Source organism: Schistocerca serialis, chromosome 2, assembly GCF_023864345.2.
Source record: "Schistocerca serialis cubense isolate TAMUIC-IGC-003099 chromosome 2, iqSchSeri2.2, whole genome shotgun sequence".
NCBI classification, from domain to species: domain Eukaryota; kingdom Metazoa; phylum Arthropoda; class Insecta; order Orthoptera; family Acrididae; genus Schistocerca; species Schistocerca serialis.
In genome coordinates this window covers 564,589,934-564,610,823 of record NC_064639.1, presented here as the reverse complement: position 1 = coordinate 564,610,823, position 20,890 = coordinate 564,589,934, and the positions used below count along the sequence as shown (strand labels likewise).

The 20,890-nt window shown below is 42.1% G+C and overlaps 1 protein-coding gene across 1 annotated transcript in view; it reads right to left on the bottom strand.

Moving 5' to 3' along the window:
• Positions 1-20,890, bottom strand: part of LOC126456219 (brachyurin-like) — a 43,219-nt gene that overhangs the window by 8,565 nt on the left and 13,764 nt on the right. The window contains exons 3-4 of the mRNA XM_050091972.1: positions 19,267-19,435; positions 5,290-5,456 (exon numbers count right to left, since the gene is read on the bottom strand). Coding sequence (XP_049947929.1) covers positions 5,290-5,456; positions 19,267-19,435 — 336 coding nt within the window. The remainder of the gene's footprint in view (positions 1-5,289; positions 5,457-19,266; positions 19,436-20,890) is intronic.

Below are 20,890 nucleotides of genomic sequence, written 5' to 3'. Positions count from 1 at the left end.
GAAAATTTTCTTTGGGCTTCTCTAGCGGCGTGCTTCGGTACTTTGCCTCGTGGATTTCAGTGTGTTCCAGAACTGCAGACTTGTGCCTGCTAACATTAAAATTAAATTTTATTTGTTGAGATGATAATTAAAACTTTGTCACTACTTTTCGTAATAACCAAGCCTATAAGTTAATTTTCCTCCGTAGATACATCGAAAATATACGTGAAAGGAAAAAATAATTTCACTGGCAATCATTCATCTCTATCCGTCAAACTGTTCGACAAAATGGGACTTTGTTGTACTGATTTCTACCAAATAGAGCAAAGTTCTTATTACTATAGTGTTGGAACTGTTGCAACAAGATGCAAAGGATGTCGATAACAACGAAAAAAGTGACGGTATGGTCTAACCGAGTACAGTAGCTCCACTGTCCCACAATCGATACATTAACGTTCGATAAATATTCTGATGTCCATACTGACCCTAAAATAGATTTTAAAAAAATCTGATAGACTCTTCATTAGCATTTAAGAGGATACTTTCAAACGCTGGCAAAATCATCATCGAAAAAAATATAGATTCTGTGACATATCGTGAAATTGTTGTTGTTGTGGTCTTCAGTCCTGAGACTGGTTTGATGCAGCTCTCCATGCTACTCTATCCTGTGCAAGCTTTTTCATCTCCCTGTACCTACTGCAACCTACATCCTTCTGAATCTGCTTAGTGTAGTCATCTCTTGGTCTCCCCCTACGATTTTTACCCTCCACGCTGCCCTCCAATACTAAATTGGTGATCCCTTGATGCCTCAGAACATGTCCTACCAACCGATCCCTTCTTCTGGTCAAGTTGTGCCACAAACTTATCTTCTCCCCAATCCTATTCAATACTTCCTCATTAGTTATGTGATCTACCCATCTAATCTTCAGCATTCTTCTGTAGCACCACATTTCGAAAGCTTCTATTCTCTTCTTGTCCAAACTATTTATCGTCCATGTTTCACTTCCATACATGGCTACACTCCATACAAATACTTTCAGAAATGACTTCCTGACACTTAAATCAATACTGGATGTTAACAAATTTCTCTTCTTCAGAAACGCTTTCCTTGCCATTGCCAGTCTACCTTTTATATCCTCTCTACTTCGACCATCATCAGTTATTTTGCTCCCCAAATAGCAAAACTCCTTTACTACTTTAAGTGCCTCATTTCCTAATCTAATTCCCTCTGCATCACCCGACTTAATTAGACTACATTCCATTATCCTTGTTTTGCTTTTGTTGATGTTCATCTTATATCCTCCTTTCAAGACACTGTCCATTCCATTCAACTGCTCTTCCAAGTCCTTTGCTGTCTCTGACAGAATTACAAAGTCATCGGCGAACCTCAAAGTTTTTATTTCTTCTCCATGAATTTTAATACCTACTCCGAATTTTTCTTTTGTTTCCTTTACTGCTTGCTCAATATACAGATTGAACAACATCGGGGACAGGCTACAACCCTGTCTTACTCCCTTCCCAACCACTGCTTCCCTTTCATGTCCCTCGACTCTTATAACTGCCATCTGGTTTCTGTACAAATTGTAAATAGCCTTTCGCTCCCTGTATTTTACCCCTGCCACCTTTAGAATTTGAAAGAGAGTATTCCAGTCAACATTGTCAAAAGCTTTCTCTAAGTCTACAAATGCTAGAAACGTAGGTTTGCCTTTCCTTAATCTTTCTTCTAAGATAAGTCGTAAGGTCAGTATTGCCTCACGTGTTCCAGTGTTTCTACGGAATCCAAACTGATCTTCCCCGAGGTTGGCTTCTACTAGTTTTTCCATTCGTCTGTAAAGAATTCGTGTTAGTATTTTGCAGCTGTGACTTATTAAGCTGATAGTTCGGTAATTTTCACATCTGTCAACACCTGCTTTCTTTGGGATTGGAATTATTATATTCTTCTTGAAGTCTGAGGGTATTTCGCCTGTCTCATACATCTTGCTCACCAGATGGTAGAGTTTTGTCAGGACTGGCTCTCCCACGGCCGTCAGTAGTTCCAATGGAATATTGTCTACTCCGGGGGCCTTGTTTCGACTCAGGTCTTTCAGTGCTCTGTTAAACTCTTCACGCAGTATCGTATCTCCCATTTCATCTTCATCTACATCCTCTTCCATTTCCATAATATTGTCCTCAAGTACGTCACCCTTGTATAGACCCTCTATATACTCCTTCCACCTTTCTGCTTTCCCTTCTTTGCTTAGAACTGGGTTTCCATCTGAGCCCTTGATATTCATACAAGTCGTTCTCTTATCTCCAAAGGTCTCTTTAATTTTCCTGTAGGCGGTATCTATCTTACCCCTAGTGAGATAGGCCTCTACATCCTTACATTTGTCCTCTAGCCATCCCTGCTTAGCCATTTTGCACTTCCTGTCGATCTCATTTTTGAGACGTTTGTATTCCTTTTTGCCTGTTTCACTTACTGCATTTTTGTATTTTCTCCTTTCATCAATTAAATTCAATATTTCTTCTGTTACCCAAGAATTTCTACTAGCCCTCGTCTTTTTACCTACTTGATCCTCTGCTGCCTTCACTACTTCATCCCTCAAAGCTACCCATTCTTCTTCTACTGTATTTATTTCCCCCATTCCTGTCAATTGCTCCCTTATGCTCTCCCTGAATCTCTGTACAACCTCTGGTTCTTTTAGTTTATCCAGGTCCCATCTCCTTAAATTCCCACCTTTTTGCAGTTTCTTCAGTTTTAATCTACAGGTCATAACCAATAGATTGTGGTCATCGAGAGCAAAATATTAATTTTTACCACATATTTTATTTTCTACACATCAAAATTTTCATCAAGAAGGGTTTGATTTTCAAATTGTTATACAACAACATAAAGCAAGTAAGTGTGTCTTCTCACTGTTTTTAAATCTTCTTGTGTGAAAAACTTTGGTGAGGAACATGTTATTATTTAAACCTGTTAAAGTTCTGTGGTTTTTTTTTTACACAGCCGTTTTTCGGGAGGATTTTAATTTTTAGAAGCAAAAATTGTAACATTTTCATTGTTTTTAAAATAAATAAAAAAATTAAGGATTAATAAATTACAGTAAATGTAGTTGATTAAGATTCTGAGCGAAAACAGTCCTAAATTGCAAATAGTATTGAGAAATCATCAACATTAACATATATTGGTCTTTTACACATACAAGGAAACTGAGATTATCTCCAATACGTTTGAGGCAGTGAATTCAGAAAGACATTTTGCCACATGATGTATTTTTTCCTTTTCAACGATGATGTTGCCAACCTTTGAAAATAACACCTTGCATGGTAATGAATTATCAACGACATTCTTTATTTATTTTAGAGCTCTTGGTGATAAACTGGATCGAATAAGATTTGCTTTCGTAACTGTGGATAAAAATCATCTAGCAAGTAAATGTACCTGCACACTGTCCTTAAACTTGTCAAATTGCTTCGGAAGAACAATATTATGGCTTAAATTTGAATAGTATGGAAATATTGACTGGAAGAAAAAATCAGTTGTGGCATTTGCTGTACCTAATAGAGCGAGATGCCGTCATATTATTTTTTATACTGAATGTGTGAGCACTGAAAGACCTAAGTCGAAACAAGGCCCCGGGATTAGACAGCATTCCATTAAACTACTGACAGCCTTGGGAGAGCCAGTCCTGACAAAACTCTACCATCTGGTGAGCAAGATGTATGAGACAGGCGAAATTCCCTCAGACTTCAAGAAGAATATAATAATTCCAATCCCAAAGAAAGCAGATGTTGACAGATGTGAAAATTACCGAACTATCAGTTTAATAAGTCACAGCTGCAAAATACTAACGCGAATTCTTTACAGACGAATGGAAAAACTGGTAGAAGCCGACCTCGGGGAAGATCAGTTTGGATTCCGTAGAAATGTTGGAACACGTGAGGCAATACTGACCCTACGACTTATCTTAGAAGAAAGATTAAGAAAAGGCAAACCTACTTTTCTAGCATTTGTAGACTTAGAGAAAGCTTTTGACAATGTCGACTGGAATACTCTCTTTCAAATTCTGAAGGGGGTAGGGGTAAAATACAAGGAGCGAAAGGCTATTCATAATTTGTACAGAAATCAGATGGCAGTTATAAGAGGGACATGAAAGGGAAGCAGTGGTTGCGAATGGAGTGAGACAGGGTTGTAGCCTCTCCCCAATGCTATTCAATCTGTATGTTGAGCAAGCAGTAAAGGAAACAAAAGAAAAGTTCAGAGTACGTATTAAAATCCATGGAGAAGAAATAAAAACTTTGAGGTTCACCGATGACATTGTAATTCTGTCAGAGACAGCAAAGGATTTGGAAGAGCAGTTGAACGGAATGGACAGTGTCTTGAAAGGAGGATATAAGATGAACATCAACAAAATCAAAACGAGGATAATGGAATGTAGTCGAATTAAGTCGGGTGATGCTGAGGGAATTAGATTAGGAAATGAGACACTCAAAGTAGTAAAGGAGTTTTGCTATTTGGGGAGAAAAATAACTGATGATGGTCGAAGTAGAGAGGATATAAAATGTAGACTGGCAATGGCAAGAAAAGCGTTTCTGAAGAAGAGAAATTTGTTAACATCGAGTATTGATTTAAGTGTCAGGAAGTCGTTTCTGAAAGTATTTGTATGGAGTGTAGCCATGTATGGAAGTGAAACGTGGACGATAAATAGTTTAGACAAGAAGAGAATAGAAGCTTTCTAAATGTGGTGCTGCAGAAGAATGCTGAAGATTAGATAGGTAGATCACATAACTAATGATGAGGTATTGAATAGAATTGGGGAGAAGAGGAGTTTGTGGCTCAACTTGACTAGAAGAAGGGATCGGTTTGTAGGACATGTTATGAGGCATCAAGGGATCACCAATTTAGTACTGGAGGGCGGCGTGGAGGGTAAAAATCGTAGAGGGAGACCAAGAGAGGATACACTAAGCAGACTCAGAAAGATGTAGGCTGTAGTAGGTACTGGGAGATGAAGAAGCTTGCACAGGATAGAATAGCATGGAGAGCTGCATCAAACCAGTCTCAGGACGGAAGACCACAACAACAACAACTGAATGTGTGTGCCTCGTGTTCGTCGATCTTAGTTGCAGTTTGAAAATCACTTAAGTTTTAGCTGTAAGGTATAAGGGCTGATTTTGTATGTAACGGTTATTACGCTTTGAGTTATTTACTTTCTTGCTACGAATAAATGCCGCAAACCTTATTCCCTTTCCTCCTCCTCACCCTACTCACATTCACTCGGTCTGTTTCCTCCTGGACATTGCTTTTTGCATGCGCGTTTGTGTGAGACTTACCGCTGAGCTGGACGTTGGTGCCCAGGAAGACGACGGCGACGTCGTTGGTGAGCGTCTGGGAGTTGTAGCCGCTGTGCGCCGTCGCCGACCTGGTCACCAGGATCACCTTGCCGGACTCGCTGCCCTGGTAGCGCAGGCCTCCCAGGCCCACCTCCCACGTGCTGAACCTGTCGTGGCAGGACGATCGCTCGTAACACAAGAATCAGCGATTGAAAGCAGGTGGGACAACCACTTTCTGGAGGCGATAAACCGTAATTTAGTCCTAAAGTTTTAACCATCACCTTTAAAAAATAAAGTTATGCAGTTAATTACATCTCCTCCTTATCATTCGGCTGCACCATTTTCTTTGGGCGCACCCAGCGGCGTGCTGCGGTACTGTGCGGCATGATTCCATTGTGTTCCAGAACTACAGACTTGTACCCGTTAACAATCATATTAATTTTTATATATACTAAGATGGTATCTGTTCTTTAGGACATGTGCGAAAGAACAGATACCATCTTAATATATATATATATAGTAAAGGCTCACCGGCCACTTGACCATCTTCTTCTTCTGTGCGAATGCACAAACAGTGCGCGAACTCTGACGGGAATCGGCAACGCTCCGCGAGTAATGAGTATAATGGGCGGGGGCACTACGAATGTAGTGCGGGACAATACGTTGAGAATGTGGGTTTCGCGGGAGGCGTGCCAGAGATGAATCCCTGCAGTCGAACTATCCTCTGTGTCCTCGGTGGCTTAGCTGGACAGCCGGCACGGTAGCTCAGCGTGTTCGGTCAGAGAGCCGGTTGGCCTCTGTAATAAAAAAACTGAGTGGAAGGATCAACCACCGAACTTGAACAAGATGTCTTGCTACGTCCGCAACGACCAAACATAACGATCAATAACAAAAACAAACAAACAAAAAATTGGATAAAGCGTCTGCCAAGTAAGCAGGAGATCCTGGGTTCGAGTCCCGGTCGGGGCACACATTTTCATCAGTTCCCGTTGACGTATGTCAACACCTGTAAGCAGCTAAGAATGATCATTTCATTGTAATATTAATTTTTGTTTTTCGAAGTGATAATTAAAACTTTGTCACTACCTCTCGTAATAACCAAACCTATTAGTTAATTTCTGTTCGCATCTACGTTTAATATACGTCAAAGGAACCATTAATTCAACTGACTATCATTCATTTCGATCTGTCAAAAATCTCCTACAAAATGGGACATACTTGTGCTGATTTCTACCAAAGTTCTCATTACTATAATGCTAAAACTGCTGGAACAAGACTCACAGGATGTCATTAACAACGAGAAAAGTGATGGATTGATCTAACTGAGGAGAGTTACTCCGCCGTCCCACTATTTGATTTTTAGCGACCGTGACAACCATTCTAGTTCGCATGCGATCTATTGTCAAGAAGTTAACGTTGCCTTACCGCAGGTACGAGTATTATGGCAATGAAATACAGCATCGCATCACAATGATACTATTTGAAGCCTATTTTGCACCATAGTGTCCTCGGACACCTTTACGAAGCATGCACTGATGAGCCCAAACGTAACGACCACGGCCAGCAACGAGATTCAGTGCCGCCTGCTAGGGTTGCGGGCACGTGCCGCGCTTAGGAGAGCGTACAGGGTGGTCAGAAACAATCGGAAAAGTTTGCGAGAGATTTGCAGGGTAGGTTCTGCTGAGAAACAACTGTTAACAGAACAATCGATACGTTGCGCCAAGTTAATTAGCATTGAAGTTAGCTAATCAGATAGTTGCGCGCAGAGTTTCAAGAGGCCCGCCAGAGATGGTGTCGCCAAATGCATTCTTAGTTTATTTTCGTAAAAACGAACAAGAGAATGACACAAAAATTGTACATGGTACGATAGTGAGGAGACAAGCCGAGCCAAAGGTTGAGCAGTCTGGTGCGCTATAGTCTACACTATGACAACAACGGACACTAACCGTGTCTGTCGGGCCATCTGAACTCATGCACGCAACGGCCTGAATGGCCAACTTCAGTGTTAATTAACTCGGAAACGGTGCAACGTATCGATTTTTTTCTGAACAATTATTTCCCTGCACAATCGATCCTGCACTATCCTTACAACCATTTCAAGCTGTTTCTAACCACAGAGAACAAGCGGAGCAGTAACGAAACGGAAATTATTCCAGCGATGATAGGGACGAAAATGGGAAATCAACTGACATCAGCCTCTTTGCCCGTCCTCCGTAGCCCCCTTCTCTCCCTCCGTCCATGAACCATGGACCTCATCGTGTTGGCGAGGGGAAGAATTGAGTGCCTCAACGATATAAGTGTACCTTAGGCGTAAAAACAACGGAGGAGCATCCTTTGAGAGGCCAGACAAACGTGTGGTTCCTTATGATCAGCAGCCTTTTCAGTAATTGCAGGAGCAACGATCTGGGTGAGTTACTGATCTGGCATTGTAACGTCAACCAAGATGCCGTTCCCCTGCTGTGGTGCGAAGAGCAAATTACAGACTTTATTTTTCCCGATGCTATGCAGCTCTCCTGAACGGTTAAATCATAATGGCACCATCTTGGGTAAAATATGCCGAAAGTAAAACAGTCCACCATTCAAACCTCTAGGTGGGACGACTCAAGACAAGTCGTCATCAGCAAAAGCAAAACTGGTAATTTACAGGTCGTACCGTGGAATGTTAGAACCCTTAATCGGGCAGCAGGTAGGTTAGAAAATTTAAAAAGGGAAATGGATAGACTGAAGTTAGGTATAGTGGGAATTAACGAAGTTCGCTGGCAGGATGAACAGATCCTGGGCAGCCGAATACAGGGTTATAAACACAAAATCAAATAGGGGTAATAATCAATAACAAAACAAGAATGCATGTAAGTTACTACGAATAGCATAGTAAAGGCATTATCGTAGCCAAGACAGACTTGAAGCCAACACTCACCATACCAGTATATGGTTATACGCCAACTCGCTACAGTCTAGAACCGGGCGACCGCTACGGTCGCAGGTTCGAAGCCTGCCTCGGGCATGGATGTGTATGATGTCCTTAGGTTAGTTAGGTTTATTTAGTTCTAGGTTCTAGACGACTGATGACCTCAGAAGTTAAGTCGCATAGTGCTCAGAGCCATTTGAACCATTTATACGCCAACCACCTGTGCAGATGATGAAGCGAATGGAAATTGTAGTGATGAAGTAAAAGAAATTACTCATATACTTAAGGGAGACGAAAATTTAAGTATGATAAGGGACTGTAGTTAGATAGTAGTAGAAGAACGAGAAGGGAAAACAGTAGATGAATATGGACAAGGGAAAATGAATGAAAGAGGAAGCAGCCTGCTAGAATTTTGCGAGGAAAATAATTTAATCATTGCTGACAAATGGCTTAAGAATTATACAATGTGGTTGTGGAGGTGGAAGAGACATATAGACACCGGAAGTTTACAGATTGCCACGCGGAGTGGCCGCGAGGTTTGAGGTGCCATATAACGGATTGCACGGCCCCTCCCGCCGGAGGTTTGAGTCCTGCCTCGGGCATGGGTGTGTGTGTTGTTCTTAGCATAAGTTAGTTTAAGTAGTGCGTAAATCTACGGACCGATGACCTAAGCAGTTTGGTCCCTTGGGAATTCACACACATTTGAACATTTGCAAATTGATTGTATAATGGTAAGACAGAGTTTTTGCAAATAATTTTGAACTGTTAGACATTTCCAGGGACAGGTGCGAACTCTGACTACAATGAATTCGTTATGAACTAGAGAATGAATTTGAAAAAAAAATGCAGAAAGGTAGGAAATTAAGAAGACAGGACCTGGATAAGTTGAAAGAACCAGAGGTTATTTAGAGTTTCAGAGAGAGCATTAGGCAGCATTTGACGACAACAGGGGAAAGGAATATGGTAGAAGACGAATGGGTAACTTTGAGATGTGAAATAGTGAAGGCAACAGAGGATCAAATAAGTAAAAATACAAGGCCTAGTTGAAACCTTGGGTATCACAGAACATACTGAATTTAATTGACGAAAGAAAAAAATATAAAAATGAAGCAAATGAAACAGGCTAAAGGCAATATGAAGGTGTAAAAATGAGATTAACAGGAAATGCAAAGTCTCTATGCTGGAATGCCTAGAAGCATATATAACTACGGCAAAGGTACCACCTATAGGAAAATTAAAGAGACGATTGGAGAAAAAAAGCAGCTGTATGAAAATTAAAAGCTCAGACGAAAAACCAATACCAAGCACAGAAAGGAAAGCTGAAAGGTGAAAGGAACGTACAGAAGTGCTATACAAGAAAACTGCACTTGAAGGCAGTTTTACAGATAGGAGATATGATAACACGAAAAGAATTCTACAGAGCGCTGAAAGATCTAAGTTGAAACAAGGCACCAGACGACGCTCCCTTAGAAATACTGGTATTCTTGGGAGGTCCAGCCAAATAAAACTGTCCCACCTGACACTCAAGATGTATCAGACGTACTAAATACCCTCAGACTTAAAGAAGAATGCAGTAATTCCAGTTCCAAACAAAGCAGGCGCTGACAGGAGTGACTATTAATTAACTATCAGTTTAATAAGTCATGAATGCAAAATACTAACATGAATTATTTACAGAAGAAGAAAAAAGTGGTAGAAGTCGTCCTCGGGGGAGATCAGTTTCAATTCCGGAGGAATGTAGGAAAACTCGAAGCGATACTGATCCTGCGGCTTATGTTAAGAGATATGGCAAGGAAAAGTAAATCTACGCGTTTAAAATTTGTATATCCACATTTGGAGCTTTTGTAGATTTGAGTAAAGCATTTGACAGTGCCGACTGGGATACACTCTGAAATTCTGAATGTACCAGGGCAAAAACACAGATAGCGAAAGGTCATATACAACTTGTACAGACACCAGATGGCAGTTACAAGAATCAGGGGGCATAAAAGCGAAGCTCTGGTTGAGAAGGTATTGAGAAAGGGTTGTAGTCTATCAAAGATGTTATTCAGTCTGTAGATCGAGCAAGCAATAAAAGAAACAAAATTTGGAGAAGGAATTAAAGTTTCCGGAGAAAAATAAAACTTTGAAGTTTGCCGATGACACTGTAACTCTGTCAGAGACAGCAAAAGACTTTTAAGAGCAGCTGAATGAAATGAACAGTGTCTTGAAAGGAGGCTACAATACGATTTTCCACAAAAGCATAACAAACGTAATGAAATGTAGTTGAGTTAAATCAGACGATGCTTAGGGAATCTGATAAGGAAATGAGTCACAAAAGGTAGTATGAGTTTTGCTATTTGGGCAGTAAAATAACACACGATGGCGAAGTAGACAGGATATAAAATGTAGACTGACAATGGCAAGGAAAGCGTTTCTGAAGAAGATAAATTTGTTAGCATCGAATATTGGAATCTTTTCTGAAAGTATTTGTATGGAGTTTAGCCAAGTCTGGAAGGGAAGCATGTGCGAAAAACAGTTTAAAGAAGAGAGCAGAGTCTTTTGAAATGTGGCACTGCAGAAGAATGCTGATGTTTATGTGGGTTGATCGTGTAACTAATGAGGAGCTCCTGAACAGAACTGGGGAGAAAAGAAATTTGTAACGTAACTGAGACATCAAAGGATCATCAATTTAGTTCTGGAGGGAAGTGTAGCGGGAGGGGAAAAACTATAGAGGGTGACAAACAGATGAATAAGGAAAGCGGGTTCAAAAGGAAGTAAGTTGAAATAGTTATTCGTAGATGAAGAGGCTTGCACAGGAGATTAGCATGGGGAGCTGCGTCAGACCAGTCTTCGGACTCAAGGCCACAACAGCAATAACAAGAAGCGACTTTGGCAAAGGACAGGTTGCTGTGGCCCGGGACCTGGGAACGAGCATCACGAAACCAGCGAAACTAGTCTGCTATTTGCGTGCTACTGTTGGGAGGCATCTATGGAAAATGGTTAAAGGATGGTCAAACCGCGAGTATGCGACAAGGTGTTGGAATTCCACTCCTCATGTCAGATCATGGAAGTGGAAGGCTTGCCTGCTTTATAAAGGAGGAAAGGTGGCGATTTGTGGCAGATGTGACAACCGAGTACAAGCGCTTCGGAACACACCGTTCAGCTTACATCGATGAACACAGAACTCTGCAGTAGGCGACCCCTACATGTTCCCATACTGACCCAACGACATCGGTACGTCGTCGCAAATAGAGCACGGATCGATGAAAACGCGTCATCTGGTCGCGTAAGTCACGTTTCTTGTCCTACATCTGCGTCTACATAGATACGCCATAAGCCACCGTACGGTGCATGGCTGAGGGTGCCCTGTAACACTACTAATCATTTCCTTTCCAGTTTCACTCGCAAATAGAGCCAGGAAGAAACGACTGACTGTATATCTCCGTTCCTTTTCTTTGTCATCAGTCTTCCGACTGATCTAATGTGGCCCGCCACGAATTCTTCTCTTGCCCCGACGACCTCGTCTCAGAGTAACACTTGCAACCTACGTCCTCAGTTATTTGCTGGATGTATTCCAGTCACTGTCTTCCTCTACAGTTTTTCGTTCTACAGCTCCCTCTAGTACCATGGAAGCCATTCCCCGATGTCTTAAAAGATGTCCTGCCATCTTGTCACTTACCCTTGCAATGTTTTTCGCATATTGCTTTCCTCTCCTATTCTGCGCAGAGCCTACTAAATCCTTACCTTATCAGACCACCTAATTTTCATCATTCGTCTGTAGCACCACATCTTAAATACTTAGGTTCTCTTCTGTTCCGATTTTCCCACAACCCATGTTTCGCTACCGTACAATGCTGTGCTACAAAGGTACATTCTCAGAAATTTCTCCCTCAAATTTAGGCCTATGTATGATACTAGTAGACTTGTCTTGGACAGGAATGCCTTTTTGCCAGTGCTAGTTTGCTTTTGATGTCCTCCTTGCTCCGTCATTCAGTGTTTAGTCTGCTGCGTAGGTACTAGAATTCCTTAACTTCGTGACCATCAAACCTGATGTTAAGTGTCTCGTCGTTCTCATGTCTGTTACGTCTCATCACAGTACTTTCGTCATCCTTCGATTTACTCTCAAGACGTATTCTGTACTCTGTAGACGGTACAGTACATTCAGCAGATCATGTAATTCTTCTTCACTTTCACTCATGAAAGCAATGTCATCAGCGAATCATATCATTGATAACCGTTCACCTTGAATTTTAATCTCACTCCTGAACCCTTCTTTTATTTCCATTATTTTTTATTCGATGTACTGATTGAACAGTGGGGACGAAAGACTACATCCCTGTCTTACACCCTTTTTAATCCGAGCACTTCGCTCTTGGTCGTCCATTCTTATTATAATGTGTATTAACTGCCTCTCCCTGTAGCTTACCTTTATTTTTCTCAGAATTTCGAACGTACCATTTGACATTGTCAAACGCTTCTTCTAGGTTGACAAATCCTATGAACGTGTATTGATTTTTCTTTAGTCTTGCTTCCATCATCAACCGCGACGTCAGAATTGCCTCTCTGATGGCATTATCTTTCCTAAAGCCAAACTGGTCATCTAACACATGTTCTATTTTCTTTTCCATTTTTTGTATATTATTCTTGTCAGAAACTTGCATGCCCGACTTGCTAAGCTGATTGTGCGGTAATTCTCGCGCTTGTCAGCTGTCGCAGTCCTCGGAATTGCATGAATGATGTTTTTTTCCGAAAGTCAGGTGGTATGTCGTCAGACTCGTATATTCTACACAGCAACATGAGTAGTCGTTTTGTTGCCACTTCCCCCAATGATATGATAAATTCTAACGGAATGTTACCTATTCCTTCTGCCTTATTTGATCTTAAGTCCTCCAAAGCTCTTTTAGATTCTGATTCTGATACTGGATCCCCTATCTGTTCTAAATCGACTCCTGTTTTTTCTTCTACCCCATCACACAAATCTTCCCCCTCATAGAGATCTTCAGTGTACTCTTTCCACGTACCTGCTCTCTCTTCTGTATTTAAGAGTAGTATTCCCGTTGCACTCTTAATGTTACCACCCTTGCTTTTAATTTTACCGAAGATTGTTTTCACTTTCCTGACCGCCGAGTCAGTCCTACGGACAATTATATCTTTTTCGACTTCTTTACATTTTTCATGCAGCAACTTCTCCTTAGGTTCCTTGCAATTCCTATTTATTTCATTCCTAAATGCCTTGTATTTCTGTACTCCAGAATTTTCCTGAACATTTTTATACTTCCTTCTTTCATGGATCAGTTGAAGCATTTCTTCTGTCACCCATGGTTTCTTCACAGTTATCTTCTATGTACATAAGTTTTTCGGTCCAAATTCTGTGATTGCCCTTTTTAGAGATGTCCATGCCTATTGAGCTATTCCTTATTGCTGTATCTATAGTATTAGAGAACTTCGACCGTATCTTGTCGTTCCTTAGTACTTTCGTATCCCACTTCTTTGCCTATTGATTCTCCCTGACTAATCTCCTAAACTTCAGGATACTCTTCATCACCACTATATTATGATCCGAGTCTATGCCTGCTCCTCGGTATGCCTTACAATCCACTATCTGAGTTCAGAATCTCTGTCTGACCATAATATGATCTAACTGAAATCTTCCCCTATCACCCAGCCTTTTCTAAGTATACCTCCTCCTCTTGTGATTCATGAACAGAGTATTCGTTATTATTAACTGAAATTTGTTACACAACTCAATTAGTTTTTCTCTTCTGTCATTCCTTTTCACAAGGCCATATTCTCCGGTAACCGTTTCTTCTACTCCTTCCCCTACATCTTTATTCCAGTCCTCTCAAGACTATCTGATTTTCATTTCCCTTCACGTACTGTATTACCCTTTCAGTATTCTCGTATACATTCTCGATCTCTTCATTTTCGACTTGCGAAGTCGGTATGTGTACGTGAACGATCGTTGTCGGTGATGGTTCGCTGTCGATTCTGATAAGAACAAACCTGTTATTAAACTGGTCACAGTAACACACTATCTCCCTTACCTTTCTATTCATAACGAATTCTACATACTGGGCATTTACATTTCGCTTTTCAGATTTTCTAGCTTCCCTACTACCTTCAAGCTTCTGACATTCCACTCCCCGACTCGTAGAACGTCATCCTTTCGTTGGTCATTCAGTCTTTTTCTCATGATCGCCTCCTCTTGGCAGTACCCTCCCTGAAATCTGAATGGGGGACTATTCCGAAATCTTTTGCAATGGAGAGATAACCATAACGCTTTTCCTATTAGAGGCCACCAGTGCTGTGGATACACGTTGTGTGTTCAAATGTGTGTGAAATCTTATGGGACTTAACTGCTAAGGTCATAAGTCCCTAAGCTTACACACTACTTAACCTAAATTACCCTAAGGACAAACACACACACCCATGCCCGAGGGAGGACTCGAACCTCCTCCAGGACCAGCCGCACAGTCCATGACTGCAGCGCCTTAGACCGCTCGGCTCACGTTCTGTGTCTTTAATGCAATGGTTCCCACTGCCTTCTGCATCCCTTTGCCGTTGATCATTGCTGATTCTTCTGCCTTTAGGAGCAGTTTTCCATCCCAAGGGCAAGAGAGTGGCCTGAACCTCTGTCCGCTCCTCTACCCTCTTTGACAAGGCCGTTGGAGAATGAGGTTGACTTCTTATGCCAGAAGTCTTCGTCCGGCAGCGCTGGTTATTAATCAAAATTCAAGCTGTGGCGGATTTCGAGCCCGGGACCGAGGACAATTAGATTAATTATTAATCAAGCACGTTACCCCTATAGCACAGTTGCAGTATAAGACCTGGTTTCTCGAATCTTATCTTCGTTGTTCTTACCCGCAATGTACGTCGGCGGCAGTAGAATCATTCCGCAGTGAGCTTAAGATACCGGTTCTCTAAATTTCCTCGACAGTGTTTCTCGAAAAGAACATCGCCTTCCCTCCAGAGATTCCCTTTTGAGTTCCCGAAGCATCACCATAACGCTTACGTGTTGTTCGAATCTACCGGTTACAAATCTAGCAGCCCGTTTCTGCTTCGATGTCTTTCTTCAATCCTACCTGTGTACGGACCCCAAACACTCGAGCAATAAAGAATAGGCATCCTACATGCGGTCTCCTTCACAGGTGAACCACTCTCTCCTAAAATTCTCTCAATAAACCGAAGTCGACCATTATCTTTCCCTACCACCATTCTCACATGCTCCTTCCACTTCATATCGCTATATCGCATTGCAACGTTACGCCCAGATATTTAAAGACATTACTGTGTCAAGGAGGACCCTAGTGATACTGTAACTGAACATTGCAGGTTTGTTTTTTCCTACTCATCAGCATTAACTTACATTTTTCCCCATTTAGAGCTGGCTGTCTTTCATTACACCAACTACGAATTTCGTATACGTCGTCTTGTATCTTCGTACAGTCACTCAACTTCGACACCTTACCGTACACCACAGCATTATCAGCAAAGAACCACAGATTGCTGCCCACCCTGTCCGCCAAATCATTTATATGTTTAGAGAACAACATTGGTCCTGTCACACTTCCTTGATGCTCTCGTGACGAAGACAACATATTGGGTTCTACTACTTAATAAGTCTTCGAGCCACTCACATATCTGTGAACTTATTCCGTATGCTCGTATCTTCGTTAACAGGCTGCAGTGGGGCGCCGTGTCACATGCTTTCCGGAAATCTAGAAATACTGAAACTTTCTGTTGCCCTTCATCGATCGATCGCAGTACGTCATGTGAGAAAAAGGGAATCTGAGTTTCGCACGAGCGATTCTTTCTAAAACCATGCTGATTCGTTGTCATAAGGTTCTCGGTCTCAAGAAAATTTATTGTATTCGAACTGAGAATGTGTTGAAGGATTCTGCAGAAAACCGAAGTTAGGGATATTGATCTGTAATTTTGCGGGTCTGTTCTTTTACCCTTCTTACTTAATGAAGTCAGCCGCGCTTTTCTTCAGTCACTTGGGACCTTGTGCTGGACGAGAGATTCACAATAAATGCAAGCTAGATAACGGGCCGATGCCGTAGAGTACTCTTAGTAAAACCGAATTGGCGTTCCGTCCTGACTTGGTGATTTATTTGCTTTCAAATCGTTCACTTACAGTATTTCTCTACGCCAGGGATGCTTATTACTATGACGTCCATACGGGAGTCTGCCCGGTAGTCAAAAGAAGGTATGTTTGTATGATTCTCCGTGTGAGCGATTTCTTGAAAAGGAAATTTAAAATTTGTTACACGAGATCGATGGTTGTGTCGACTTACGCCGCCATCTAGGCGAACCGCTGCTCGAAACATGTACTGCACCACAAACGCCGGTCGGTGGGGTTAGTGCTAAGCTACAGCGGACACTCAACTAGGCTTCCATGAAATCTTTGGCTGTGATCGAAGGCGCGATGAACATTATTCCAGAGCACCTGCATCCTTTCATTCTGGACCCGCAACGGCGATGGCATCTTCCAGCAGCATATGTGTCAGTGTCACAAGGCCAGAATGGTACTACAGTAGTTTGAAGAGCATGATAGTGAACTCGCATTAATATATTTGCATCCAGATTCATCCGATTAGTACCGCAGACGCTATCGAGCGACAGCTCCGCTCCCACAAAAAACCGGCCCGTAATTTGCGGGTATTGTGTGACCATCGCGTAGACACTCGGTGCCACATCCTCGGGAAAGCTACCGTGCACTTGACTACTCAGTACCGCGCAGAACTGGTGCTGTATTGCAATCCGAAAGTGGACCAACATACTATTAAGTAGGTAATGTTTCGTCTCATCGGTGTAAACAGAGTAACACAGGCTTTCGCAGTCGTTGTCAGTCGCATTAGAATCTTTCCGGGTGTACTGCTGCGTCATTTTGTAAAACATCTAAAATAAAATGTTGAAATATGCCACGTTTGATATCGTTATAGTGGTCTTACTCAGGAATACACTCAGTGTTGTGAAGAAGACCGCTTAGCATTTTAAGTACTTCACAAGACGACACTGCGTTACACACGGGATGGTTATAAAGAGACCTTGAAGAATATCAGGTGTGGTGGTATCACAACGTGTCGCTTCGTGGCTTTGTCGACGTTTATGGCGGGTGGGAGGAGTATATTGCAGACCACAATAAGGTCGACGAACCCTCCGATATCTAGGTCGAAATGCACGAGAGTTAACGGTGTTTGTAAAAGATTTGCCTGTAGAGGTAACAGCGAGTTGCTGTTTCTCGACAACCTTTAGCGGAGACTGAGGGCTACAAATATAGGAGTATGTATCCAACTCACACCATAGCACAGACGAGAAGGATTGCTGTGAAATTAGGAACATTGACACTGCCTATAAATGACTTCTTTCTTCATTTTAAGCCATATATGGAGAACAACTAGCCTCTATAATCATATAAGTAACGTGGGGAGGTATAACCATATAAGTAATGTAGGGATGGACAGCTATGACGATACTACGAACCATGTATAGGGAGGCATTAAGCTGGATAAGCTCACCTCGGGGAAGATCAGTTTGGATTCCATAGAAATGGTGGAACACGTGAGGCAATACTGACCCTACGACTTATTTTAGAAAGTAGATTAAGAAAAGGCAAACCTACGTTTCTAGCATTTGTAGACTTAGAGAAAGCTTTTGACAACATTGACTGGAATACTCTGTTTCAAATTCTGAAGGTGGCAGGGGTAAAACACAGGGAGCGAAAGCCTATTTACAATTTGTACAGAAACCAGATGGCAGTTATAAGAGTCGAGGGACATGAAAGGGAAGTAGTGGTTAGGAAGGGAGTGAGACGGGGTTTTAGCCTGTCCCCGATGTTATTCAATCTGTATAATGAGCAAGCAGTAAAGGAAACAAAAGAAAAGTTTGGAGTAGGAATTAAAATCCATGGAGGAGAAATTAAAACTTTGAGGTTCGTCGATGACATTGTAATTCTGTCAGAGACAGCAAAGGACCTGGAAGAGTAGTTGAACAGAATGGACAGTGTCTTGAAAGGAGGATATAAGATGAACATCAACAAAAGCAAAACGAGGATAATTGGATGTAGTCGAATCAAATCGGGTGATGCTGCGGGAATTAGATTAGGAAATGAGACACTTAAAGTAGTAAATGAGTTTTGCTATTTGGGGAGCAAAATAACTGATGATGGTAGAAGAAAAGATGATATAAAATGTAGACTGGCAATGGCAAGGGAAAGCGTTTCTGAAGAAGAGAAATTTGTTAACATCGACAATAGATTTAAGTGTCAGGAAGTAGTTTCTGAAAGTATTTGTATGGAGTGTAGCCATGTATGCAAGTGAAACGTGGACGATAAATAGTTTGGACAAGAAGAGAATAGAAACTTTCGAAATGTGGTGCTACAGAAGAATGCTGAAGACTAGATGGGTAGATCACACAACTAATGAAGAGGTATTGAATAGAATTGGAGAGAAGAGAAATTTGTGGCACAACTTGACTAGAAGGAGAGATCGGTTGGTAGGGAATATTCTGAGGCATCAAGGGATCACCAATTTAGTATTGGAGGGCAGCATGGAGGGTAAAAATCGTAGGGGGAGACCAAGAAATGAATATACTGGACAGATTCAGAAGGATGTAGGTTGCAGTAGATACTGGGAGATGAAGAAGCTTGCACAGGATAGAGTGGCATGGAGAGCTGCATCAATTGTGCAATGCTCAAGGTCAGAGAGAGGGAAAAGAGGAGATGGACGGAGGTGAGGGAGAAATTTCAGTTAGAAAGCGGAAGAGAGGAGGTGAACAGAGGGAGAGCGCAGGAGGAGATCGAGAGAGAGTGGAGGGGGGGGGGGGCGGAGAAAATTGACAGAGGAGGGAAGTGATGGACAAAGAGAGGGGGAAGCAAGAGGAGGTGCACAAAGAGAGAGGGAGGACAAGATGGACCGAGACTGGGAAGAGAAGGAGAGTAGGACTTACGTCCAATTCTCATACGTATTTGAATCGTGTACTACCTCTTTTCCCTCTTTTCCATTTAACCAGACTAGGTCACAACAACGCACGGCCCGGAACAGCTATTAAATACATAAATAAATAAATACGTGTGTGCAACTCACCCGGAGACGCAGTGCCCCGCGGTGAGGACCGCAGAGGTAGAAATGAGCGAGCCGCCGCACAGGTACGAGTCGTCCATGATGATGGACGCCTGGTGCGGGAACTGGCCGAGCGAGGCGCTGCTGCCGCCTATGATGCGGCCCCCTGCGTCGTCAGCCTCTGGGTGTCCGGCTGCAACAAGCGCGAAACTGGTCGTGGGGCGGAAACTCAAGAGCGGTTTGCGGTGGAGGCCGAGGTTTTTCTCTCATTCTCAATGAAACATCTATCACATTCTGGGTCAATTCTGAATTTTGGTGTTGTTAAGCGATCCTACGGTAACAAGATTTATTATGAATTCGAAGGTAAGTCAGAAAGTGAGTTACTGTAGACAATTCAGTGATAGGATTGTTCTCATCAGATTCGAAGGCACCGAGAATAATAGTTCAAATATACATGCCGAGGCCGCAAGTAGAAGACGAAGAGACAGAGAAAGGTAAGAGGATATTGAACGGGTAATTCATTAAGTAAATGGAGATGAAAATTTAACAGCCTGGGGAGATTGGATCGCGGTTGCAGGGAACGGAGTAGACGAAGCCTTTACGGGAGAATATGGGCTTAGTATTAGGAATGAGAGAGGGGGAACACTGACAGAGATCGGCAATAAATGCCGGCTAGTTCACGAATCACAAGAGGACCTCGTATATAGATTCAGAGCACAATTTTGTAATGATAAGAGTAGGCTGAAATTTGAAAGACACGTTCGGAAAAATTAACGAGGAAAGAAGTGAGATACTGAAGCACTGATGAATGATGAGACGCGTTTTCTGCGGTTATAGATGCTGGAATAATGAATATCACACGACGTAGTTCAGTTGAAAAGAAATGGACATCCCTAAAAAGGGAAATCACCAAAATTGCAAAAATATAGGTACAAGGAAGACAGAAAAAATACTTAAGTCGGTCGACGAATGGAGGAAGTACAAAAATGTTCAGTGAAAGACGGGAATACAGCAATATAAATCCCTCAGGAGAGAAATAAATACGAAGGGTAGGGCAACCAACACGAAGTAGTTGCAGAAAATATGTGAAGAAATCGAAAAACAAATGATCGTCGGAAGGTGTAAATCAGCTTGTAGAAACGTCAAAACAAACTTCGGTCAAATTAAAAGCAAGGGCGGAAACATTAAGAGTGCACTGGGAATTCCGATATTAAACGCATAGGAGAGAGTGGATAGGTCAAAAGAGAACATTGAAGGTCTGTGTGAAGGGGAGGATTTGTCCGACGACGTGATACAAGAAGAAATTGGAGTCGATGTGGAAGAGACAGGAGATTTAGTATTGGTCAGAATTTAAAATACCTTTGGAAGACCGCCGGCCGGCGCTTCAGTCTGGAACCGCGCGACCGCTACGGTCGCACGTTCGAATCCTGCCCTCGGGCATGGATGTGTGTGATGTCCTTAGGTTAGTTAGGTTTAAGTAGTTCTAAGTTCTAGGGGACTGATGACCTCAGATTTTAAGTCCCATAGTTCTCAGAGCCATTCGAACCATTTGGAAGACCTGACATTAAATAAGGGACAAGGAATAGATAACATTCCACCGAAATTCCTAATATCATTGAGGGAGGTGGCAACCAATCGACTATTCAGT